Genomic DNA, 23,455 nt, shown 5'->3' with positions numbered 1-23,455 from the left:
ATGTAAAAACTACCCAATTGGCTTTGCAGAAGTTAAACACTTGGCTTGGGTTTTGTTATCCGAGGTCTAATCACTGGTCTCACTATGATTACAACTGGTTGACTGGTTGATGTTGGGTGGTATAGGGTTACCGATGGATTTTTCAAAGTTTAAGAATAGCCTGAATGGTACAAATGCTAGGTCAAGGTTATAACCCAATCCAGAGTGCACTTTGAAAAGTGTTATCCTTTGCATCATGGATGATTGTTAGGTCCTTTGATGTCACCCAATTCTCCACTGCTTCCCCATCTATATTTGTGTGGCTATACCCCAAGGTGGTATAGTGGTACCTCTATTTACGCGATTAATCCGTTCTGTATGCCTCCACATAAATAGAAATGCACATAAATAGAAATGCTATTTCCCATTGAAATCAATATCAATTCAATTAATCCGTTCCCAACCTCGAAAAAGTTTTTTTTTTCCCCTCTGATATGATGAAACCTGTCACCAAATGGACATAAATAGGTATGATTATGATGTTCCTGCAACATTAATGCCAAAAACTCAATGTTAAAGATCACTTACAAGGCAAAAAATATAATGAAAAAAGCAATCTTTTGTACCTATCAATGGTAAGGCTTGCAGCTGCCATAGGGGGATGGGAGTGAGGAGGTGGTGGAGTGGTGGGGGCTTACTGACCCCCACCTGAAGGAGGAAGTGCTCCTTCAGCTGGAGTGGCACCCTCATCAGGGCACTGTTGTTTGGCACGAGGCTGGAAGAACTCTGTGATGGTTGCTTGCTGGCGCCATGTGTGCAGGATCTGTCATTAGTGAGGCATGACCAGTTCATTGAACTGGCTTGCAACACGGCTCACAAGTGTCTGGTCTGAGTGTGTGACCTCCACGAAATTGTAGAGCTTCCTCCACATTACACAGGCCTCCTTCACCTCCTCCATGGTGGGCCCTGAACATGATCGTCGTCTCCCTCAACCTCTTGATGTTCCCGGGCCAGTTTGGTGACCTGCTCCTGATGCAGCTCCTTCAGCTCCTCGATGGTCAGTTCATCCTCGTGCTCCCCTACTAACTCCTCGACATCCCCATCCTCCATATCCAGGGCCAGGTCCCTCCCTAGCACAACTATGTCTGAGATGACCAATGGACCAGCAGGTTCAAAGCCCTCGAAGTCCCACTCCCTGTCAAATGATGGCCAAAGCTTCTTCCATGCTGCCTGTAGAGTCCAGATGTAACCTGCTCAGCTCTTGCTAATTATTTTGACACAGTGCAAAATGTTGAAGTGGGACTTCCAAAATTCTCGCAGGGTTAGGTCTGTGTCAGTGGTAGCGTTGAAGCGGCATTCAAACAGAGCATGCACATACAGCTTCTTGAAATTAGAAATGACCTGCTGGTCCATCGGTTACAGAATGGCAGGAATTTAATTGTGATGAAATCCAGGTCTTGGAGAAGATGTGCCTGCATGTCGAAGGGATGTCCTGGTGTGTTATCCAGCAGCAGGAGGCACTTCAATGGCAGTCCATTCCCCTGCAGAAACTTCTTGATCTTAGGGCCACATGCCCCTTCAAGTCACTCCTGGCACAGCTGTTGGGTTGGAACGCCACATCACTGGAAGTCTGCTCATTAAGATGCTGCCCCTCTTGAATGCTCATGGTGTGTCCGCATGATACACTATGAGCGGCATGATCTTGCAGTCGCCGCTTGCATTAGCACACAACATTACTGTATGCCTGTTTTCATAGCCTTATGCCCTGGCAAAGCTTTCTCCTCAGCCGTAATGAAGGTGCTGTTAGGCATTCTCTTCCAAAAGAGCCCTGTTTCATCACAATTAAATACTTGCTGTGGCAGGTAACCCTCATGATGCACCAGGTCCTCAAAATCCTTGACGAATGCCTCAGCTCCGTCTGTGTCTGCGCTTGCTGCCTCACCAAGCCGTGTTACTCTGTGGATGCCCGTACATTGCCAAAATTTCTTAAACCACCCCCTACTGGCTGTAAAGGGCACTGAAGGTGGTGTAGGCTGGCCACTGGTACCAGCTTGTTGCCGCTGCAGGTCAGCATACACTTGGCAAGCCCTTGAACAGATCATTTCCTCACTCAAGCTGTCACTCTTATGCTGCTTCTCCTGTATCCACACAAGCAATAACCTTTCCACCTCATCCAACAATGCTGGCCTCTTATGTGTGCTCACATACTTTATACCCTTAGACACATTAGCTGACAATATTTTATCTTTATTTAAAAGAATGATTCTTATTGTTGACTCAGGTATACCAAACTCTCTCACCAGCTTACACATGCATAAACCTTGAGCAGCTTTGGCAATCACTTCCCTCTTTTTCTCAATCATGATGCTGGTTTTCTTATGAGCACCAGCTTCAGTAGGACTTCTCACCTGTTTTGGAGGCATTTTAAAGGCACAAACAGTACAATACCAAGGGGTAAGCGCAGAAAGAAGGACCAGTTGTGCACACAACAAACAAAGATGGCGGGAGGAGACATACGTGAATGGTGACGTCAGCAAGATGGTGGCGCAGGATTTGATTTTCCGCGCAGTAATGGACACCAATGTGCCCACGTAAATAGAAATTTTCTGCATAAATAGCAACAAGATTTTCCCCATTATTTGACCGCATAAATAGAATTTTGCGTACATAAAGGCACCCATAAATAGAGGTACCACTGTACTCTGATTGTCAAAGTCACAGACAAGCAAGCTTGCCTTGTCAATTTGGGGTATATCTGGCCATATGAAGTGGGTTGATGGATGTTTGTACACTATATCAGTGTCCAGGTTGGTAAGAATCTCAGATTTTGATGCAGACATTCCCTTAATGTTGACAGTGTGGACTCTAACCTTGTTATTGACACATCTTGGGGCTGGGGGTTCACTTTTTTACCACCCCAGGAGTTATCACAGCTCCATGCATGGTGTAGCAATGGTCTCCAAAGATTAACAAGGGCACCAGGTGAAGGTTTGCTAGAACCCTCACAATGTGTTGATTTGCACCCTGCTTGCATAGTGAGTTCAGTATTGCTATTTATTCTACAGAGTCAAAAGGCCTTGTAATCTACAAAAGTTTAACAAAGAGGTATATTGTCTTCTGTCATTTTCTCAATTAGTTGATTCACTGTCTACAAATGGTCTACACTCTACAGTCCTGGTTAGTTGTACAGATTTTGGAAAACATCTTATTTTTCTATAACAAACTAATCAGTCGGTAGTTACCAAGGTCTTTCTGGTTTACTTTTTTTGTGAAATAAAATCACTATAGGACTACACCATGATTCAGGAAAGCTTTTCTGATGTAAACACTGAGTATATAACTTAGCTAATCTACAATGGACTTTTTTCCCTGTATCTTTGAAGAGATCAATCATTATGCCATATTACCCAGGTGCTTTTAATTTCATACTTTTTAGAGCAAACATTACTTCTTCCTTTGTAGCTTCTGATACACTACTTATGTCTACTGATAAATTGTCTTACTCAACTACAGTGTTTGATGAGTAAAGCTCTAAGTTCTTCTACTCCTTTTATCATTCTGTCTGTATTTAATAAACTTTCCATTTCTATTTTTCAGATATAATTTGCTGGCCCCTTTAATATTTCAACTTTTCTGAATAGCTTCTTTTACTGCACCCATATTTCTCCTTCTTTTCTCTGATCTCTGCCTTTTGTTGATAAACTTGTTCAGGTCTACTCTTTCTATTTCATATCACCTGCTTTTTATCTGCATAGTCTTTCTTCATGTGTAGCTTTGGAGCACTTCTTTTTACTAAGGCTTTTTGTATTTCCTACTTTCTCTGCAGATTCCCTACTGATATTCACTAAACGTAAATTCATACCCTTGATGGTGTCCTTGCTATTTCTTAGAGCTTCAAATTTATTTTTAATTTCTTATTGAAGTTCCTTTTTGTTATCCTTAATCTTGACAAGGTTAATTTTCTTCTTCAACACTAATCTATTTCTCTCAGCTCTGAAATTGAATTTTTTGCTGTGCAACCTGCCATTCTATGGTCACTATCTATATCTATTTTATTCATACCCATAATCCTCTTGCTCTCCTCTTTGTTGTTTCATTTGGAAGAAAATGGTCATTATTTTTATGGTGTAATTCTGTGCAAAATTTACTAGAATCTTGCCTCTGTCATTTATCTCATCTACTCCAAACTTTCCAATGTATAACTCATCTCCCATCTTCTTCCTCATTTTAGCATTGAAGACACCTACAACCAATGTGTATTTACTTTTTTCCTAATCCATTACCTGACATAAGTCATCATACAAGGACTCAATTTCATCTTCTGAATTCTGTGAAATATTTTTAGAGTGTACATTTTACACAGCCTTATCACAATTCATGGTACCCTATCTGATATACAGTACTACCTCTCATTAACGGCCTAAAAGGGGGGTAATGGTGTCAATTGATGTGAATAATCCGTTGATTTGGAGTGGTTTTTGAGTGGCATAGTGATTGCACGCACTAAACATCAGCACCAAAAACACCGAAAACACTGCAAACACAGCTAATTAACGTCCGTTAATGAGAGGTCTCACTGTACTACTAAACTTCATTGTGTTACCAGCAACCTCTTGATTTATCAAGAATCCTACTCCACTAGATCTTTCCTTCTCTTTGCCTCATGTTAGAACAGGTAGAGACTATCTTGTGGCTATATCAACCTTCCTTCCTACCTTCAGACTTAATTTGATTCCATAACGTCCCACTTGATATTCTCCAGTTCATCTACTAAACTCCATAACCTGTGGTCTTGAGAAGGTTCTCACACTGTAAATGTAGATATTAATTTTCTTCATGCTATCTAATGCACAAGACTTAGATCTGCTTGGACAATGCTTACATTCAGTGGCACACTACCAGTAAGCACACAAGGAAATGTGGTTGGATCATTAGGAGACAATGAATGGCTGTGCAAGTCATGTTTGCTATGAAGGTATTGTGGCAGGAATCTCACCTCTCTGCCAACTAGTTTATGGTGAGATATTTCTTTGGTGCCACATTATTCATAATATTCAGTGAAGCCCTCTATACTCATTGAGTACCCACTGGTCCATGCTGTCATTATGACAGTACCCCATATGTCTATACAGAATTTTCCTGTTTGCCATCAGTGGATTCTGTGACTGTGTGTGTAAGCTGCTCCTTGTCTCATCTTTTGTACACAACCTGTTTAATACAGGTGACCCTGCAGATATTTTCATCCCCATCAAAATAGTTTTTGTAGTCATTAAGATAGTCAAGACAGACAGACAGACAGACAGAGAGAGACAGACAGAGAGAGAGAGTGACAGAGAGAGAAACAGACAGACAGAGAGAGAGAGAGAGAGAGAGAGAGAGAGAGAGAGAGAGAGGGCATTGCGCACACAGATGATGTGGAAGACTTGGAAGCCAGCAGCAGACGACTACAAAATCAGGGCCTCCTGTCATCAGAGGTCAGGAGGCACGTAAATCAAATGATGAATCTAAGTAGGACCCTCACTTCCATGCCATGTTGCTTATATGTTTTAGATAAGTATTAGTGACTATATTGTAAGCCCTCTTCACACAAAAATAAAGATTCGGCTAAAATGCATGGAGCTGGGTAAATGGAAATAGGCATACATTGGCACCTGTGCCATGGCACTGGTGTTGTATGCCTGTAGTATAAGAAAGATGTATGGGCAATTTTGAGTCCTCCTGATTACCACGCTTGGACTCTGTTCACACCAACTTAATTGAAAGTACAAGGCATAGTGTATAATTAGATTCATGTATCAAATTAAGTGAGTACACTCTACACTTTCCTTATCCAGTGAGGTAAAAATTTATCATAAGAAGCTAAGCGTTACCCTAGGACTTGGATTGCAGGAACTACTTGAATCACAGTTTATGATTTGATGTACCAACTCAAATACAGGGCATAGTACGTGACAGGGATGAGAAACAGAAAAGATTTGACTGAGAGGAAAGAAATCAGAAATAGGATATATAAATACAGTACATTAATATAGAATGAAAAGTCCAAGGAAAGAAGAGAATAGAAAATGAAAAGAACAAATGGAGAAAGGAGATAAAAAGAAATAAAGACAGGGGAATGATGAGCTAGGTTTTTCAAATCATTCTTTTTAATACAATGATTTAACATTTTTCTAATTTTGATAGATACATACTAACATATACCAAGGCTTTTTCCCTCCTTACATGGGAGGTAGCCTAAAAACAAAGGCATTGAATTCATTCCCAACCATTCCATCCTATACATACTCCACTACCCTCCAACCTCCTCCCTCCCTCTCACCTTGACACCTCTTGAATGACGGGCCATCCCTGCTTCCTGTCCATTGCCCCGGGCCAGAAGCAGTGCTGCAAGACACTGCACATCCACAGCAAGGCCGCTTCATCAAATCGGCGACTGCCCCTCTCTGCCCCCCCATATAGAAAAGGAGAAGATGGGGGAGAAATCCCTCCGGGCTGCATCAATTTATTTCTCACACACACTCCCCCTCCCTCCACCCAGTCCCCCTCATGCATCACAGCACCATCTACACACAACCCTCTCCATCCACACCCACCTTCTGTCCTCTCCCATCCCCCCCCAACAGACACTCCCCTCCCTCCCAATGCCCCCCCCACCCCATCCATCCATCCCACCCCAGGTTGACCCCCAATATCCACCCCCTCCACTCCCACCTTCCATACCTCCCTTACCAGTCCCCCCCATTCACTCCCTCCACTCGTCCAAACCATCCCAACACTCATCAACCCCATCCCCCAACTCCCCTCCACCCCCACTCCTCTCCCAACCTCTCACTCCATCCAGCCCAGCAACCCTCATCACACTTCTCAGGCACCTCATCTCAAATACATTCAAACTCCTTCTTCTCTTCCTCTCTCATGCTCCATGCTTCCAATCTGTCAGCACAACCCCCCCTTCATACAACCTCCTCTCAGCATCCATTCCTAAATGTCTACCTCTCATTACACCCTTTAATCCACCAAGGCATTTACTCATCCCTCCACATCCACACTCCACCTCCACCCCCACCCCCCTCCTGCCACATTCGCACCCAAGTATCCAAAACTATCCACTTCCTCCAGCCTCTCTCCCTCAATACCCACCCTGCCACCCTCTCCCCCTGCAGATCCCACCACCCCACCCCCACCCACATCTATCTTCAACTTCCTTCTTTTGCACACCTTCCCAAACTCTGTCACCAACTCCCCCAACCCCCCCCTCCCCCACGATCCTGCCACAAGCGCAGCGTCGCCAGCAAACAACAACAAGCCCACCTCCTACCCCTGTCCACTTTCCACAACTATCTCCAATCCCCAACCCACTACCCTTGCATTCACCTCTTGCGCCACCCCATCCATGCATAAATCGAACAGCCAGGGCGACACAACACCCCCACCCCAAACCACTTACTCTCTCCACCCCCAATCCCAACACAAGCTCCACCACTCTCACAAAAACTCCCAACTGCTCCCAAGAGCCCTCCTCCCATCCCACACATCTACAACACCTCCCACAGTGCCCCCCCATCCACCCTGTCACAAGCCCCTTCCAGATCCATAAAAGCCCAAAATACATCCCCACCCTTTCCCACAGCCTTCTCACATATCTGTCTTCCCACAAAAATCTGATCTACACATCCCCTACCTGTCCTAAACCCACACTGCTCCTTACCAATTACTCCCTCTGTTCCTCTCCCAATCCGCTCAATCAAGACCCTCCCATGTGTCTTCCCAACTACACTTAACAAACTGATCCCTCCAAAACCACCACACTCACACCCATACCCCCCTCCCCTGCAAAGCAGAACTACACAGGCACTCCTCCAGTCCTCCAGCACTCCACCCTCTCTTAAAAAAACATTAAATAACCTCACCAGCCAATCCACCATCACTGCACCTCCCCCTTTCAGACACTTTGCATGGAACCCATCCAACCCTGACACCCCACCTGCTCCCATCACCCTCCCATATGTCTTCCCAACTACACTTAACAAGCTGATCCCTCCAAAACCACCACACTCACACCTGTACCTCCCTCCCCTGCAAAGTAGAACTACACAGGCACTCCTCCAGTCCTTTGGCACTCCACCCTCTCTTAAACAAACATTAAATAACCTCACCAGCCAGTCCACCATCACTGGACCTCCCCCCTTCAGACACTCTGCATGGAACCCATCCAACCCCGACACCCCACCTGCTCCCATCATCCCAACAGCTGCCTTTACCTCATCTTTCCCCACCTCTCCTCCACTTTCCTCACTCACCACAGTCACCTTCTTAGCGCCTCCCATCGCAACCCCCCTCTCCATTCCACCTCACACCCATCAACTCCCTAAAACACTCCACCCACCCACCCTCACTGCCCTCCCCCACCATCATCTCTCCATCCGCACCTTTCACCTTCCCTTCTCCACTTGAATTGCCTCCTTTTCCTATCTTAATTTCTTTCCAAAATTAATTCTATTACTTTCAAAATTTTCTGTCATACTCTTACCCCATTTCACACCTGCTCTCATCCTTGACTCCTTCATCTTATGCTTTACTTTTCTTCTCCCTACCTTGCACCTCTCACATGATTCCCTCGTCCTACCCTGCAACTAATCTATGAAAGCCTGCTTCTTCTCTTCTACACCCTTCCTTCTTTCCCCATCCCACCACTCACTACCCCTCCCTCTACCTCCTCGTGTCCTCCCTGTTCCACACACCATCCCCGCACATCTTATGACTCCCTCCCTGAACCATCGCCACTCCCCCTTCACTCCCAGTTCCACTCCATCCTCCACTCCTCTCTCAGCCTCCCATTACACTCCCTCTCCCTTTCCCTCTCACTCAAGCAGCTCACTCCAAGCACCCCTCCCCATCCACCCATCCCCCAATCCCAACTCACCTTCCACCAAAACATGATCTGATATTCCCCCACCCTCCCCCCTCAGAACATGTACATCCTTAACTCTTCCTAGTATACTCCTGGTTACCACTATATAGTCCATTATTGCTCTATCTGCCACCCTTCCATCCACCACCCTCTCCCATGTGTACTTATGCTTGACTTTCTTCCAAAACATTGTATTTGCTATCATCAACTCTCTTTCGAGACACAATTCCACCATCAACTTTCTACTACGATTTTTTCCTGGAACTCCATACTTCCCACTCTTCTATTGGTTCATTTCCTACCCTATCATTAAGGTTTCCCAATACAACTACATTGACATTTTTCCCTAATCCCTCTATGCACTCATTTAAATCCATCCAAAAAGCCTCCCTTTCATCTACACTCTTCTCTTCTCACTACCAGGCCCATACACATTTACAAAAACCCACATCTCCCTTCCCAGCTTCACCTTCATCCACATCAACCTTGATGAAACCTCCTTCCACTCCACTACATGCTTATCTATCTCTTCACTTACTAATATAGCCACCCCTTCTCTCCCTCATCCTCTCTTCACTCCTGAAAACCTCCCAACTACACTCCGAAACTCACACTCACCCCTCCCTTTCAACTTAGTTTCACTCAATGCCAGCATATCCGTCTTTCTTCTCACAAACATACTGCCTGTCTCTTCCCTTTTACTCTCATCTGTACCACATCCATGCACATTAAAAGACCCAAACCTTAGGGTACTGGTTGGAAAACTCCTAGACACTCTTATGCCTTTACTTTTTTTAGGAATATCCCCTTTGAGGCTACAGGTAGCAGGATTCCTAGTCCTATCCCCATCCCATTTTTTGTTGCTTCGTACGACTGAAGTGGGAAGACTTGGTGGCAGCATTCTTTTCCCCCACCACTGGGTAGGCAAACCAAGGAAATGAATATTCAGAGAAATGGTACACGACAGTAACAAGGGGTGGGGGGACAGCTTAACGGAGGGTCAGTCACAGTATAATAAAAGTGTCATCATTTCTCTATGAACATGGACTTCCTCTATCACAGACAAAATGATGTGTGGCTCTGGTCTGTAGGGGCACCCCACATAGACTCTAGAGTATCAACTGCATACTACTTTGCTACAATAACATGCAGCCAATACCCCAGATGGGGTATCTAATTTTGATGGGATCAATATAGAGTCCCTGCTGAAGTTAGTCCTTTTTAGATCAGCAGTTCTTAATTTTTTTGAGTGTAGTTTATCTTTTTGATAATTCTGTCAGCCAGATTTACCCATTCCCTATACAGGTTGTCGTCGACTTACGACCGAGTTCGGTTCCGACAGACAGGTCGTAAGTCGATCTGGACGCAAGTCGGACTTTATATATATACAGTATACCGTATATACTCGTCTATAGGTCGATCTCGTGTATAGGTCGACCCCCCATTTTTGGCAAAAAATCTGGAATTTTCCATATCGCTCATGTATAGGTCGAGTGGTTTGTTTTTGTTTTCGGTGCTGTGAGCATTCCACTGCCTAATGCTTTGAAGTAGCATGGCTTGCCTGGTATAGCAATTGATTATTATGGTTTTTTCACTTCATTAATTCTGATGTATTCTGGTTTATGTTTTTTCAAGTTCACTGATTTTAATATTTAATAAGTTTCACTGAAATTGCCATTTCAGCGGAGTGAACAACTTGAACAGATTGCCAAGTACGGTAGATTACCAAGTACGGTATTCGGAATAAACTGGCTAGGCGTGTTTCGTTAGAAAAAAAATTAACCAACACTCAACTGTGCGGATGATCAGGCTAATGATAATGTGGAGGAGAAAGATGATGTTGATGTTCCTATGGCTGATGAGGTTGATTCGTATGACGATACTCGACACAGAAGTGAGTGGGAGGAGCTGTTTGGTGGTGAAGATGACGACATCAAGGAAAACGATTTTGGTGGATTTCAGTTAAAATATTTAGGATTATACCATGTGTCACTGTAACAGTAACAAGTTGGCAATACTGAACAGTTTGTTTTCGTGATGGTGAGATCCATGCATTGTTTTGGTAATGGTAACAATAACATATACCATGTAGAAAGCTAAATTTGGGTAAATTGTTAGTTTCGACCAAGGGCGCAACATAGCAATAAAAATTGATTATTAATTTTGTAGATTATAATGTATCAACGTAATATGCAATTTTGTGATCGGAAATAAAAAAAAACAAGAAAGATGCTAAAACATTTCGTAAGTAATGAAGTCGTGTCGGACGAATAGTACGTCATATTTGTTATGATACATGCCGACGACGAAGAAATGAGAAGTTGGCGGGCTTTTCAACCACTTAGCTTGCTGGCTATACAAAGTTCTTGCAGCTTGAAGGAATGCATGTATCTCCGCTCCATAACATTCCTTCAAGAAAATGTACCTGGCGAGGTACTGTCGGAAGCACCGAGGCCGTCAATTGACAGACAAGATGGCGTTCCGATCCTATGCTTGTGGCAAGGTATTTTTCATTTTCACTTCCGCCCACAAAATTGCATATTGATATTACGTTGATACATTTTAATTTATAAAATTAATGATTAATTTTCTATTGCTATATTGCGCCCATGGTCGAAACTAAACTATAAAAAAATAAAAAAATAAATTTGAGAATATCACAGCATTTCATTATTATTTTTTTAAATTAAGGGTACTGTAATAGTATACATGATATAATAAGCTCGCCTGTGTTAAGAAATTTAACAAACAGGTAAAACCACAGTATGGGGTTACCGTATCTAGAAGGAATTTTACATGTTTTAGTACGTACCGTGTATTTTATGTACCCATTGTTTACTGGTAGTATTTAGTAGGTAAATATTTTGATTTCTGAACCTAAAGAAAAGGTAAGAGTTCTTCCTAGCCTTTCTTGTCATGTCTGGATTTCAACCTAACAAGATTATTACTTGTGTATAGGTCGACCCCTAGGTTTTGGCCTAAAAAAATCCTTAAGATTTCGACCTATAGACGAGTATATACGGTATATTACCCTTTATATATTATTTTTGTTACTGTATATATATTGTATATTTTGCATACTGAAATAATCTTAGCATCTTTGAACTATGTTGTATAGTATTTTTAACCTTTTCATAATTTTATCTGATTTTCTTTGGGAAACGTAGCTTAGGCCTAAGCATACTGAATAAAATCCTATCATCTTTGACCTATGATACTAGATACTGTATTTTTTAACATTTTTATTATATTACCACCAGACTTTCTTTAGGAAACGTATGCATACTGAATAAAATTGTATAATCTTTGAGCTACGTTCTTTAATATTCCTTAACTTTTTTTTTTTTTTTTTTATAATTTTCGTTAGGAAACGTAGCCTAGGCCAACGCATACTGAATAAAGTCCTGTCATCCTTGACCTACAAATACTTTTTTGTTTGTTAAATTAAAATCATTGCAAGGCACAATTAGGAAAATTTCTATTTCAAAATACATTCTTTTCGTTTACGTAGTATACCGAAAATATCGTTATCGACAATAGACTAGGCATAAACAAAATTTACTGTTACATTTTATAATCGCAACACATAAAAATACAAAATGCTGTACCGAACATATTATCGACAACAGATTAAGCATTAAAAAAATTTACTGTTACATTTTATTAATTGCAAAACATATAAAGAATACAAAATGTAAGGTAAAATTTTATTTAAAAACACATTCTTTTCGTTTACGTACTGTACCGAACATATTGTTATCGGCAACAAACTAGCCTAGGCATTAAAAAAAAAATTGCTGTTACATTTCATTAATAGCAAAATATATGAAAATACAAAATGCAATGCAAAATCAGGAAACATTTTACTTCAAACAAACAAAATGAAAGAATATTTAGCTGGCTGAGATGCTGACGCTGCCGGCAGCCTGCCAATACTATCGTACTTGCGTCTCGCAGCGTGCAAAGTAATTGTACTGCACTGCCAGGCATAACATTACAATTCTATTACTCTGTTAAATGTTAAATATTATTGCACTATCTCGTGGTCGTAAAGTCGATCAGTCGTAAGTCGCATAGGTCGTAAGTCGACGACTACCTGTATTGGGGTAAGAGTTCACACTGCTGGGCAAACAAATAATCAATCAACAGGTTTCTTCTTGCTCATATTCTCAAAACTTAAGTTAAAACATTTTTGTTATATAAATGAAACAGATTCAACTAAGTTTTCTGACCAACTTGTTTACACCAAGACTATCAAATTTGTTACAAAAATGAACAGAGTGTACCTCACTATACACACACTAATGATTAACTGGCAACTGGTAACTCATCTAGCAGAAGTAGTAGATTAAGCAAAATATTAGGATTCTTCTAGAAATTTTGCAAACAAGCAACTGACAATCTTAGTTCTCAGAATAGTAACTTGTAGTTGTTAGTTCATCTATGCCAAAATTTACCCCTTACAATGAAGATTACCCCTGGGTTAAATTTACCCCAGTTTTAAAAGTCCTGTTGTAGATGAATGTCAAAGAAATCATCTACCTGATTCCCAACTTACCTATCAACTCCCACACCTCCATTTGTAAGTACAATGACACTCATTTTCTGGATCAGGCCCAAGATATATATCTATAAAGTTGAACTGTATTTCCTCCACCTTTGGATATATGGGGACCTGACAATATGGTTACCTTCTCCTACCTCTATAAGCCAGTGACAAAGAAACAATCCTACATATTTTCTTGGAGGAAAGCATGGAGAGCAAAAATTCAGGTCTAGAAGATATAAATGAAGAAGTGAGGGAAGTACTCAATCTTTTGAGATTATTGGATGTAACAAAAACTTCTGGACTGGACAGGATCTCATACCAGATACTCAAAGAATGAAGGGAACAACTAGTAGATAAGATTCAGTCTTATATTATGTTTGTTGAAAGAGGGCATTGCTGCTTGATTGAAAAAGGGCAAATGTAGTACCAATTCACAAAGGTAAAAGTAAGGAAACTCCACTAAATTAGAAGCTGGTATCACTGTCCAGCATAATAGTGAAATTATGTGTAAGGATTGTGAAAGATCAAAGACCCAATACCTTGAAAAGTTGAACATTCTGACAGACAGTTTGGCTTCAGATCTGGAAGACAGAAAGGGGTGGGTGAATTGTGTGTACTTCAACTTGTAGAAGACTTTTGATAAAGTACCTCAATCTCTACTCAAAGAGAAATGATGCTACTTTATTGTACTGCAGCTGTCCCTCCATTATGCTGTCCCCCTCTTAATACTGTCTTGTACCACTTCTTTGAATATATATTTCCATTTTTGCCTCCATCCACTGTGGTAGGGGGAAGAAATTGCCACAGATTTTTCCTAATCATGTTGTAAAAGGCAGCTAAAATGGTACAGGGATGGAACTAGGTATCCTGCTCTCTGTAACCCTATTCTGTCTAACACGAAGTCAAGGCATAGGAGGGTCTGGGAGTTTTCCAACCAAAACCCTGAGGTTTGGTTCTTTTAATGTGTGTGGGTGTGGTACAGATGTGAATGAAAAAGAAGAGATTGGCAGTATGTTTGTGAGATGGATGTGTTGGCATTAAGTGAAAAAAAGTTGTATGGAAAGGGTGATTTTGAGTTTAGGAGTGTAGTGGGGAGGGGGTCAGGAGTAAGACAAAGACAAGGGAGGGAGAGGGTGGCTCTACTAGTAAGTGAGGATATAGGTAAGCATATGGAGTGGAAGTTTCTTCAAGGTTAATGTGAATGAAAGTGAAACTAGGAAGGGAGATGTATTTACCTAGGTGTATTTTATGGGAAGAATGCTATGCTTGTAGTGACCACTCTGTATCTTTCAGCATTAAGCTTGTTCTTAAATTCTTCTATAGTTTTTGCACTCATTGTTTCCTCATCCAATTTATTCCAGATATCCACCACTCTGTGTGGGAAACTAATTTTTTTTAGATCTCTCCTATATATATTCTTTTTAAGTTTCTTTTCATGTACTCTTGTTTTTCTTTTATCCCACTTTAGTAAATCATCTCTATCGAGGACTTCCATCCCTTTAATAGTTCTGTAGATGATCAGTAGTTCTTCTCTTTCTTTTCTTTGTTCCAAGGTAGGTAGTTCCAGTTTGGACAATCTTTATTCATATATCAGTTTGGAGAGTGTTGGTGCCATCTTTGTCATTGAATTTTTTCTAATTTCTTTATATTCTTTTTAGTACTGGGTGTCCATATTATTGCAGCATACTCCAATCTTGGTAAGGAAGACTGGTTTACAGTTAGTTGCATTTTCCTTGTCCCCTTCTTTATATATTGGTACACTGTGCTTATGGCTGGGTCAGGAGAATTAAGGCAGTCATTGATGGAGTTTGGGAAGGTATATGATTGGAGAAAGTTGAAGGTTAATGTGGGTAAAAGTTAGGTGATGTGATGTTCAAGGGGGGGATGGTAATGGGTTGGAAATAAGTCTTAAAGGAGAACGGATGGACAATGAGAATAGTTTTACATATTTGGAGTCACATGTAGCAGGAAAGAGAGGAAAGGAGGTAGAGGTAAACTGTAGATTGAGAGATGCAAGTAAATGTCTTGGAGGATTAAAAAGTGTCACAAGAAATTGGCATCTGGGAATGAATGCAAAGAGGTGATTATATGAATGGGTGACTGTACTGATGACACTGTATGGGGTGAAGACTTGGAGAGCCAGAGAGGAAAAGTTTAATCGTGTTTGAGATTAAACCTCTGAGAACTATGGTAGGGGTTGCAAGGGTGGATAGAATGAATATTAAGATGAGAAGGAGAGTGAGGATGGAAAAAGAAGTGCCAGATAGAGCTGATGAAAGAAAGAGTATCAAGATGGTTTGGACACACACAGAGAATGAGTGAAGAAAGATTATTAAAAGAGGTGTTCAAGGCAAAAGTGAATGGAATGAACTTGAGGGGGTGACTGAGGATGGGATGGATGGGGGTGAAAGGGGCTTTGAGAAAGAGGGGAATGTCTTTTGAGCATGGTAAGGTGAAAGCAGGAGATAGGGGTGAGTGGAGAATGGCTATGTATAGATGATACTGTGATGCAAGGGAAGGAAAGGGTGGGAGATGGGGGAGTAGGGACTGGTTATGTTTGAATGATATTTTGATGCAGCACAAAGGGATTTCTCCCTGTCTTCTCTATTTTCCATATAAGTGGATGGTGAAGGGGTTTACTGATCAAGTGATGTGGCCTTGCTCTGGAAGGGCTATGTCTTGCTGTATTGCTTCTGATCCAGGAGCTAAGATGAGAGGGAAGAGTGGTGGATATATGGTAGACATGGGTGGGCATCATTGGAGGGGATAGCACAAGTGTAAATGGATTTACTTATTATATTTCTTAATGGGTTCTGTTGTTGGGAAGAGTGCAACATTAAAAAGAACTGACTAAATATGAGCTCAAAGGGAACTGTTGCCTATTCCCATGCTATGGCTCTTTTCCTTTCTCCTATCTTTCTCCTTCTTTATTAACTCCTCTTCAGCTGTTGTCTATCAGTACTCCTTTCTTCCTTCAGGCATTGTCTAAATTCACCCTGCTGCAGCCTTTTTGCATTACGCTAATAAATTTCCAGTGGCACTGGCACCTGGTACCTAGGCCTAATACTTGACCATTACCTGTGCCTCCTGTGTCTAGTAGGCCATGCCCTGGGTCAGCAGCATGGCATGGGTTGGAGGGAGATGCCTATGCCTACAACCCATGCTTGCGGTGTGGTGTGGGTTGGTGGGAAATGCCTGTGCCTACAACCCACGCCTTACCATATGACAGATGGGGCTGGAATAGGTGGGAGTGAAACAGGTGGGAGTGGTTACATGCCTTTTAACTTGGCTACCTCCCTTATAAGGGGGAAAAAGCCCTTGGTATATAGATGGATAAACCACACAGTCAATTTATGTGGAACTTGGAGCAACTTGGAGGAATGAGAGGCAAACTACCTAAATGGATGAAAGATTATTTGAAGCAAAGATACATGAGGATAAGATGTCAAGATGGAAAGCAGTAACCAGCAGAGTTCCACAATGTTCAATGCTTTCAACAATAATGTTTCCTGTCTATGTCAATGACATAATGGAAGGAACAACAAACTATGCCAACATGTTTGCAAATGATGCAAAAATTCTGGGAAGAGTGAAAAACAAGGATATAGACTGTTGCAAAAATATCTAAACACTATTTTTGCATGGAGCCAAGAATGGAAAATGAAGTTCAATACCAAAAAATGCAAAATGTTAGAAATGGGCAACCGCTACAAAAGACCATCTTTAAACTATTCCTTGGGAAGTGAACACTTAACAAAAGCAAAATAGGAGAAAGTTTTGGGAGTGTTGATACAAAACACCCTGTCACCTGACAGACATATCAGCAGGATTGTGGGAGAGACTTATGGACTGCTGCAGAAGATTAAAGTGGCAATTCACTATATCGATGAAGATATGATGAAAAAATCATTGAAACCCTGATCCATCCAAGACTGAAATATGCATCCATAATATGGCCCCCGCACAGAGTGGAGGATATAATCAAGATTAAGATAATACAAAGAGCAGCAACTAAATTGGTCCCCAGCCTGGCAGAGAAATCATTTGACAAAAGAATAAAAGTACTGGGTCTGCCAACTTTGAAAGATTAAAGAGAAAGAGGTGATATGATTATATTTTTTGTAACTGAGGGGGATAGACTGCAATGACAGAAGAGATCTCTTGATTAAAGATGAGGGGGCTTTAATAGGTTACGGAACAAATTGAGAAAGACCACATGTCTAAAGGATGTGAAGAAATACAGTTTTCCATATAGATGCATAAATACATGGAATAGCTTAGTAGGTGATATATATGTAGCCCAAGTTTGAACAATACATGAATTCAGATCTAAATATGATACTTGGAAATCAAGGATATAGATTAAGTTGGAACTGTACATGAACTTGAGGCTAGATGTGAAAGAATTGAAGAGTATGAAATAGGACCCAACATGCATTGCTCTTTTCCTGTACACTACAATTAGGTAAATACACTAATACAGCACAGACAACAGGCCAAATTTTCTTCCCAGGAGGAGGTTTGTTATACCAATCTGAATGAAAACTTACACTTTAACACTACTAACCTGGTGGGTGAAAAGTGAAGGTTCAGAGTCCTCGAAGATACACACTGAATTGCATTGTGATGATCTGGTCCAAATGTGTGCTCTGTAAACCACAACTCAACAATGAGTTGCAATTCTGATCGATCTAAACTTTCTGCAATCTGGAAAATACAATAATAAAACTCACTCTACCAGAGAATCCTATGAGAATGAGCTTTGTAACATTTTAAATTATCAGGATTATATACACACACACACACACACATAAAAAAACGAGATAAGAACGGAGTCAGAAAAAGAGAGATTCTATTGGAGAGTAGTGAATATGAAACTAAAGAAAGTCGACATACAAGAGAAAAACAAAAGGGAAACAGAGAACACAATGGAAGTGGCAGAAAACTAAGAGTGTCTTACACAAATATAGATGAATTAATAACAGGATTGAATGAGCTGAATGATTATTTGAAGGAAAAAGAACCAGACATAATGGGAATTGTAGAAATAAAATTAAAAGGTCCACTACCACCCAACAGTGTAGGACATGATGCATATAATTATTGGATTAGAAACGGAGTGAAAAAGGAAGGGGGTGGAGTTATGTTCCTGACTAAGAAGGATATAAACGTGAAGTGAGTCACATATGGAAAGAATACAGTAGAGATGATAATGATGGAAGTAGAAGACAGAGATAAGAAGAGTAGAAAGTTTGTGATAAATTATGTGCCCCCGAAAACAGCCTCATGGGAAGAGAGTGAACATAAAAGTATGTTAGAGGACACAAAGATAACATTAAACAAGATAATGGAAGAGGGAGGAAAAATAGTTATTATGGGCGACTTTAATTGCAAAGAAATCTGCTGGGAAGGAATGACAGTAAAGGGTGGAGACGGCTCATGGGGAAACGCTCTACTTGAGATGGTTACTGACCATACAATGACACAATGGATACAGGAGAACACTAGGTATAGAAATGAAGAAGAGCCATCGAGACTAGACCTAATAATTACATCTGAACCTAGAATAGTGGACAAAATTGAATATAAAACACCAATAAGTAAAAGTGACCACATATTGATTGAACTGGAACTTAATGAAGAAAAATATATGAAAAGAAATTAACAATATAGAAAAGGAAGAATGATGTATGAAAAAACAAACTTTGATAAAATAAGAGAATTCTTTCAAAAGGAAAACTGGGAAGAAATATACAAAGAAGAAACAACAGTAGAAGAGAAATGGAATATTTTGACAAAAATTTACAAGTAGAAAAGTATGTCCCAAGACAAAAACAAGAAAAAGAATATGTAAAATGCTGGTACAACAAAAGTTGTAGGGAGTTAAATGATAAAAGAGACAAAGCCTGGACCAGATGGAAAAAAGACAGAAGACCTGAAAAATGGAAAATATATACCTGTTATAGAAATGAATATGTACAAACGTGCAGAGAGGAAAAGAGATAATATGAGAAAGATATCATAGAAAAGTGTAAAGATCAACCAAAACTATTCTACAGATTTGTAAACAATAAATTGAAAAACAAACAAGACTTGGAGAAATTAAGACAAGAGAGAGTTGAATACACTGAGGAAATGGAAATGGCGGAAATTATGAACAAACATTTTAAATCAGTGTTTACAAGGGAGAACATACAACCTGAAGAGAACAAATGGAAAGAGAAAGTCCCCCCTATGGAAGAAATAGGAGTAACAAAGAATGAAATATTAACACACTTGAGTAATCTTGATGTCAGAAAATCGCATGGACCAGATGAAATAGCAAACTGGATACTGAAAGAATGCAGGAATGAACTGGCAGACAAAATACATAGCATACTAAATAGTTCCTTGAAAGAAGGAAAAGTTCCAGAAGATTGGAAAAAAGCAAATATAGTACCTATATATAAAGGAGGAAATAAAGAAGAACCTACTAACTATAGACCAGTCTCTCTAACAAGTACAATAGCAAAAATTTGTGAAAGAATTATCAAAAGTAGATGGGTAAAATATTTAGAAAAAAACAAAGTGTTAAATCCAAGGCAATTTGGATTCAGACAAGGACGATCATGCGTCACCAATTTGATATGTTTCTATTCAAGGCTAATAGATATAATACAAGAAAGAGATGGATGGGCGGACTGTGCATTTTTAGACCTAAAGAAAGCTTTTGACAAAGTACCACATAAGAAGTTGCTTAAGAAATTAGAAACTGAAGGAGGAATACAGGGCAAACTACTAAATTGGATGGAAGACTTTTTGCAAGAAAGAAAAATGAGAGTAGTGATAAGAAACCAGCACTCAAAATGGGATGAAGTAATAAGCGGTGTTCCGCAGGGAACAGTTCTGGCCCCAATAATGTTTGCTATATATATTAATGATATGGATGAAGGAATTGAAAGCTATATGAGCTTCTTTGCAGATGATGCAAAACTACTGAAAAGAGTGAAAACTGAAGAAGATTGTGAATCACTACAGAGAGATCTAAATAAAGTGCAGGAATGGAGTAGGAAGTGGGAGATGGAGTTCAATACAAAAAAGTGTAGTATAATGGAATTTGGAAAAAGCAAAAACAGAATAACAAGATCATATAAATTGGGAGAAGAAGGAATAAAAAAAGTAGAAAATGAGAAGGACCTGGGAGTCATTGTTATGAATAATATGTCACCTGAGAAACATATAAATAAGATTTTTGGAGAAACTTATAATTTAATAAGAACAATCAAAGTTGCATTTACATACCTGGATGAAGAAATGGTGAAGAAAATCCTAATCACCCTGATAAGACCAAGATTGGAATATGCAGCAACGATATGGTCACCAAGTACAAAAAAATGTATAAAAAAACTTGAAAGAATACAAAGAGCAATTACAAAATTGGCACCAACACTCTCAAAACTATCATATGAAGAGAGACTAGAAAAGCTTGAGCTACAGACACTAGAGCAAAGAAGAGAGAGAGGAGATTTGATAGCTATTTACAGAATCATGAAAGGCATAGAAATTACTGATAGAGAGAATCTGATAAAATGGGATGACAGAAATACTAGAGGACACGGAAATAAAATAAAAAAAGACAGCTATAGAAGAGATTTGAAAAAGAACAGCTTTCCTCACAGAGTAATAGACAGTTGGAACAAGTTAGATGAGAAAGTGGTGTGTGCAAAAACAATACATGAATTTAAAAATAGTTTAGATAAAATGAGATATGAAGACGGGACCCCACGAGCATAGCTCCCCTTCCCGTAAAATACTAGGTAAATACAACTAGGTAAATACACACACTTCAACGAACAGACGGCTTAGAGGACGTTCTGAAGAAAAGTGAAGTTTCGTCGATCCCAAAGCAAAGGAAGTGCCTATTGTATTTACAGGGTGGGGGGGAAATTGCTCGTGGAGTAGTGGGAAAGTAGGGAAAGAAGAGAAGGGGAGGGATTGCTGAGGGAAATGGAAGGAAATGAGGAAGGAGAAGACTTGGCCCAGGCAGACAAACGAAATGTAAACACCAAAAAACGGCCCCCCGACCAACTGAGTGACGACGAAATGTCTAATAAAAATGTAAAGATATAAGTATAGATAAGAGCAATATAGTAGAAAGTGATGAGAATATTTTCCAGGGATTTAAAGAGGGTGGGGGGGACACAACAAGACTAGAAGAGAAGTTCGATTAGATGATCGAGGACTGGGAGCGTAGGTTCGGTCATGTTAACAACATTGTACAGAGGGTTGAAAAATTGGAAGAACTAAAGAAGGAGAACAAAAACTTAACTAAGGAAATAGAAGACCTAAAAAGACAGTTAAAAGAAGTAAAAAAGGAGAATGAAGAGTTAAAGATGAATAATAAAGAAAACAGAGAGGGATGGAAGACAATTCAAGAAAACAGTAAAGTTGCATTTACTGACATAATCAAACAGCAAATGAGAGAACAAACTAAAGACTCAGTTATTAAAGTGATGAGACAGAAGGAGAATATAGTAAGAGACTTAGCTGATAAAAAGAAATGTATAATTATATTAGGAATGGAAGAGAAACATAACCCAGATAGAACCTCAAGAACCAATGAGGAAAATGAAAAAGTAAGCAGTTTACTAAAATTAGTTCAGGAAGATGAACCAGAAATTATGAAGGAAATTGAGGAAAAATTCAGGCTCGGAAAGTATAGTACAGATAAGACCAGACCAATTAAGATTAAATTCAGGTCACAAACGACAGCAGAGAATATCTTATCCAAAACAGGGAAACTAGCAACAAGTGAACAATATAAAAAGATATGGATAAAGAGGGAAATTAATAAAGAGGAAAGAGAGGAAGAAAAGCAGAAAAGACTTGAAGCTAAGAAAAAAACGAGAGCAGAACAGAGTCAGAAAAAGAGAGATTCTATTGGAGAGTAGTGAATATGAAACTAAGGCGGTTCGACATACAAGAGAAAAACAAAAAGGAAACAGAGAACACAATGGAAGTGACAGAAAACTAAGAGTGTCTTACACAAATATAGATGGATTAATAACAGGATTGAATGAGCTGAATGATTATTTGAAGGAAAAAACCGGACATAATGGGAATTGTAGAAACAAAATTAAAAGGCCCGCTACCACCCAACAGTGTAGGACATGATGCATATAATTATTGGATTAAAAACAGAGAGAAAAAGCAAGGGGGTGGAGTTATGTTCCTGACTAAGAAGGATATAAACGTGAGGGGTGTCATATATGGAAAGAATACAGTATAGATGATTATGATAGAAGTGGAAGACAGAGATAAGAAGAGCAGAAAATTTGTGATAAATTATGTGCCTCCGAAAACAGCCTCATGGGAGGAGAGTGAACATAAAAGTATGTTAAAGGACACAAAGATAACATTAAATAAAATAATGGAAGAGGGAGGAAAAATAGTTATTATGGGCGACTTTAATTGCAAAGAAATCTGCTGGGAAGAAATGACAGTAAAGGGTGGAGACGGCTCATGGGGAAACGCTCTACTTGAGATGATTACTGACCATACAATGACACAATGGATACAGAACACTATGTATAGAAATGAAGAAGAACCGTCGAGACTAGACTTAATAATTACATCTGAACCTAGAATAGTGGACAAGATTGAATATAAAATACCAATAAGTAAAAGTGACCACATATTGATTGAACTGGAACTTAATGAAGAAAAATATATGAAAAGAAATTAACAATATAGAAAAGGAAGAATGATGTATGAAAAAACAAACTTTGATAAAATAAGAGAATTCTTTCAACAAGAAAACTGGGAAGAAATATACAAAGAAGAAACAACAGTGGAAGAGAAATGGAATATTTTGACAAAAATTTACAAAAAAGGAGTGGAAAAGTATGTCCCAAGAAAAAAAAAAGAAAAAGAATATGTAAAATGCTGGTACAACAAAAGTTGTAGGGAGTTAAAAGACAAAAGAGACAAAGCCTGGACCAGATGGAAAAAAGACAGACCTGAAAAATGGAAAATAT

General features: G+C 39.8%; 1 protein-coding gene across 9 annotated transcripts in view; it reads right to left on the bottom strand.

Moving 5' to 3' along the window:
* LOC143033486 (protein FAM135A) overlaps positions 1 to 23,455 on the bottom strand; it is a 1,114,982-nt gene that overhangs the window by 794,543 nt on the left and 296,984 nt on the right. For all 9 annotated transcript variants that reach the window (XR_012967181.1, XM_076198980.1, XM_076198982.1 and 6 more), the window contains one exon: positions 18,007 to 18,146. Coding sequence is in view for 8 of the 9 variants with exons in the window: in XM_076198980.1 (XP_076055095.1) it covers positions 18,007 to 18,146 (140 nt within the window). In the remaining variant the exon portion in view is untranslated. The remainder of the gene's footprint in view (positions 1 to 18,006; positions 18,147 to 23,455) is intronic.

This window comes from Oratosquilla oratoria, chromosome 15, assembly GCF_046742065.1.
Source record: "Oratosquilla oratoria isolate Oo_2021 chromosome 15, ASM4674206v1, whole genome shotgun sequence".
Taxonomy (NCBI): Eukaryota; Metazoa; Arthropoda; class Malacostraca; order Stomatopoda; family Squillidae; genus Oratosquilla; species Oratosquilla oratoria.
This window is presented reverse-complemented; position numbering and strand designations above follow the sequence as displayed.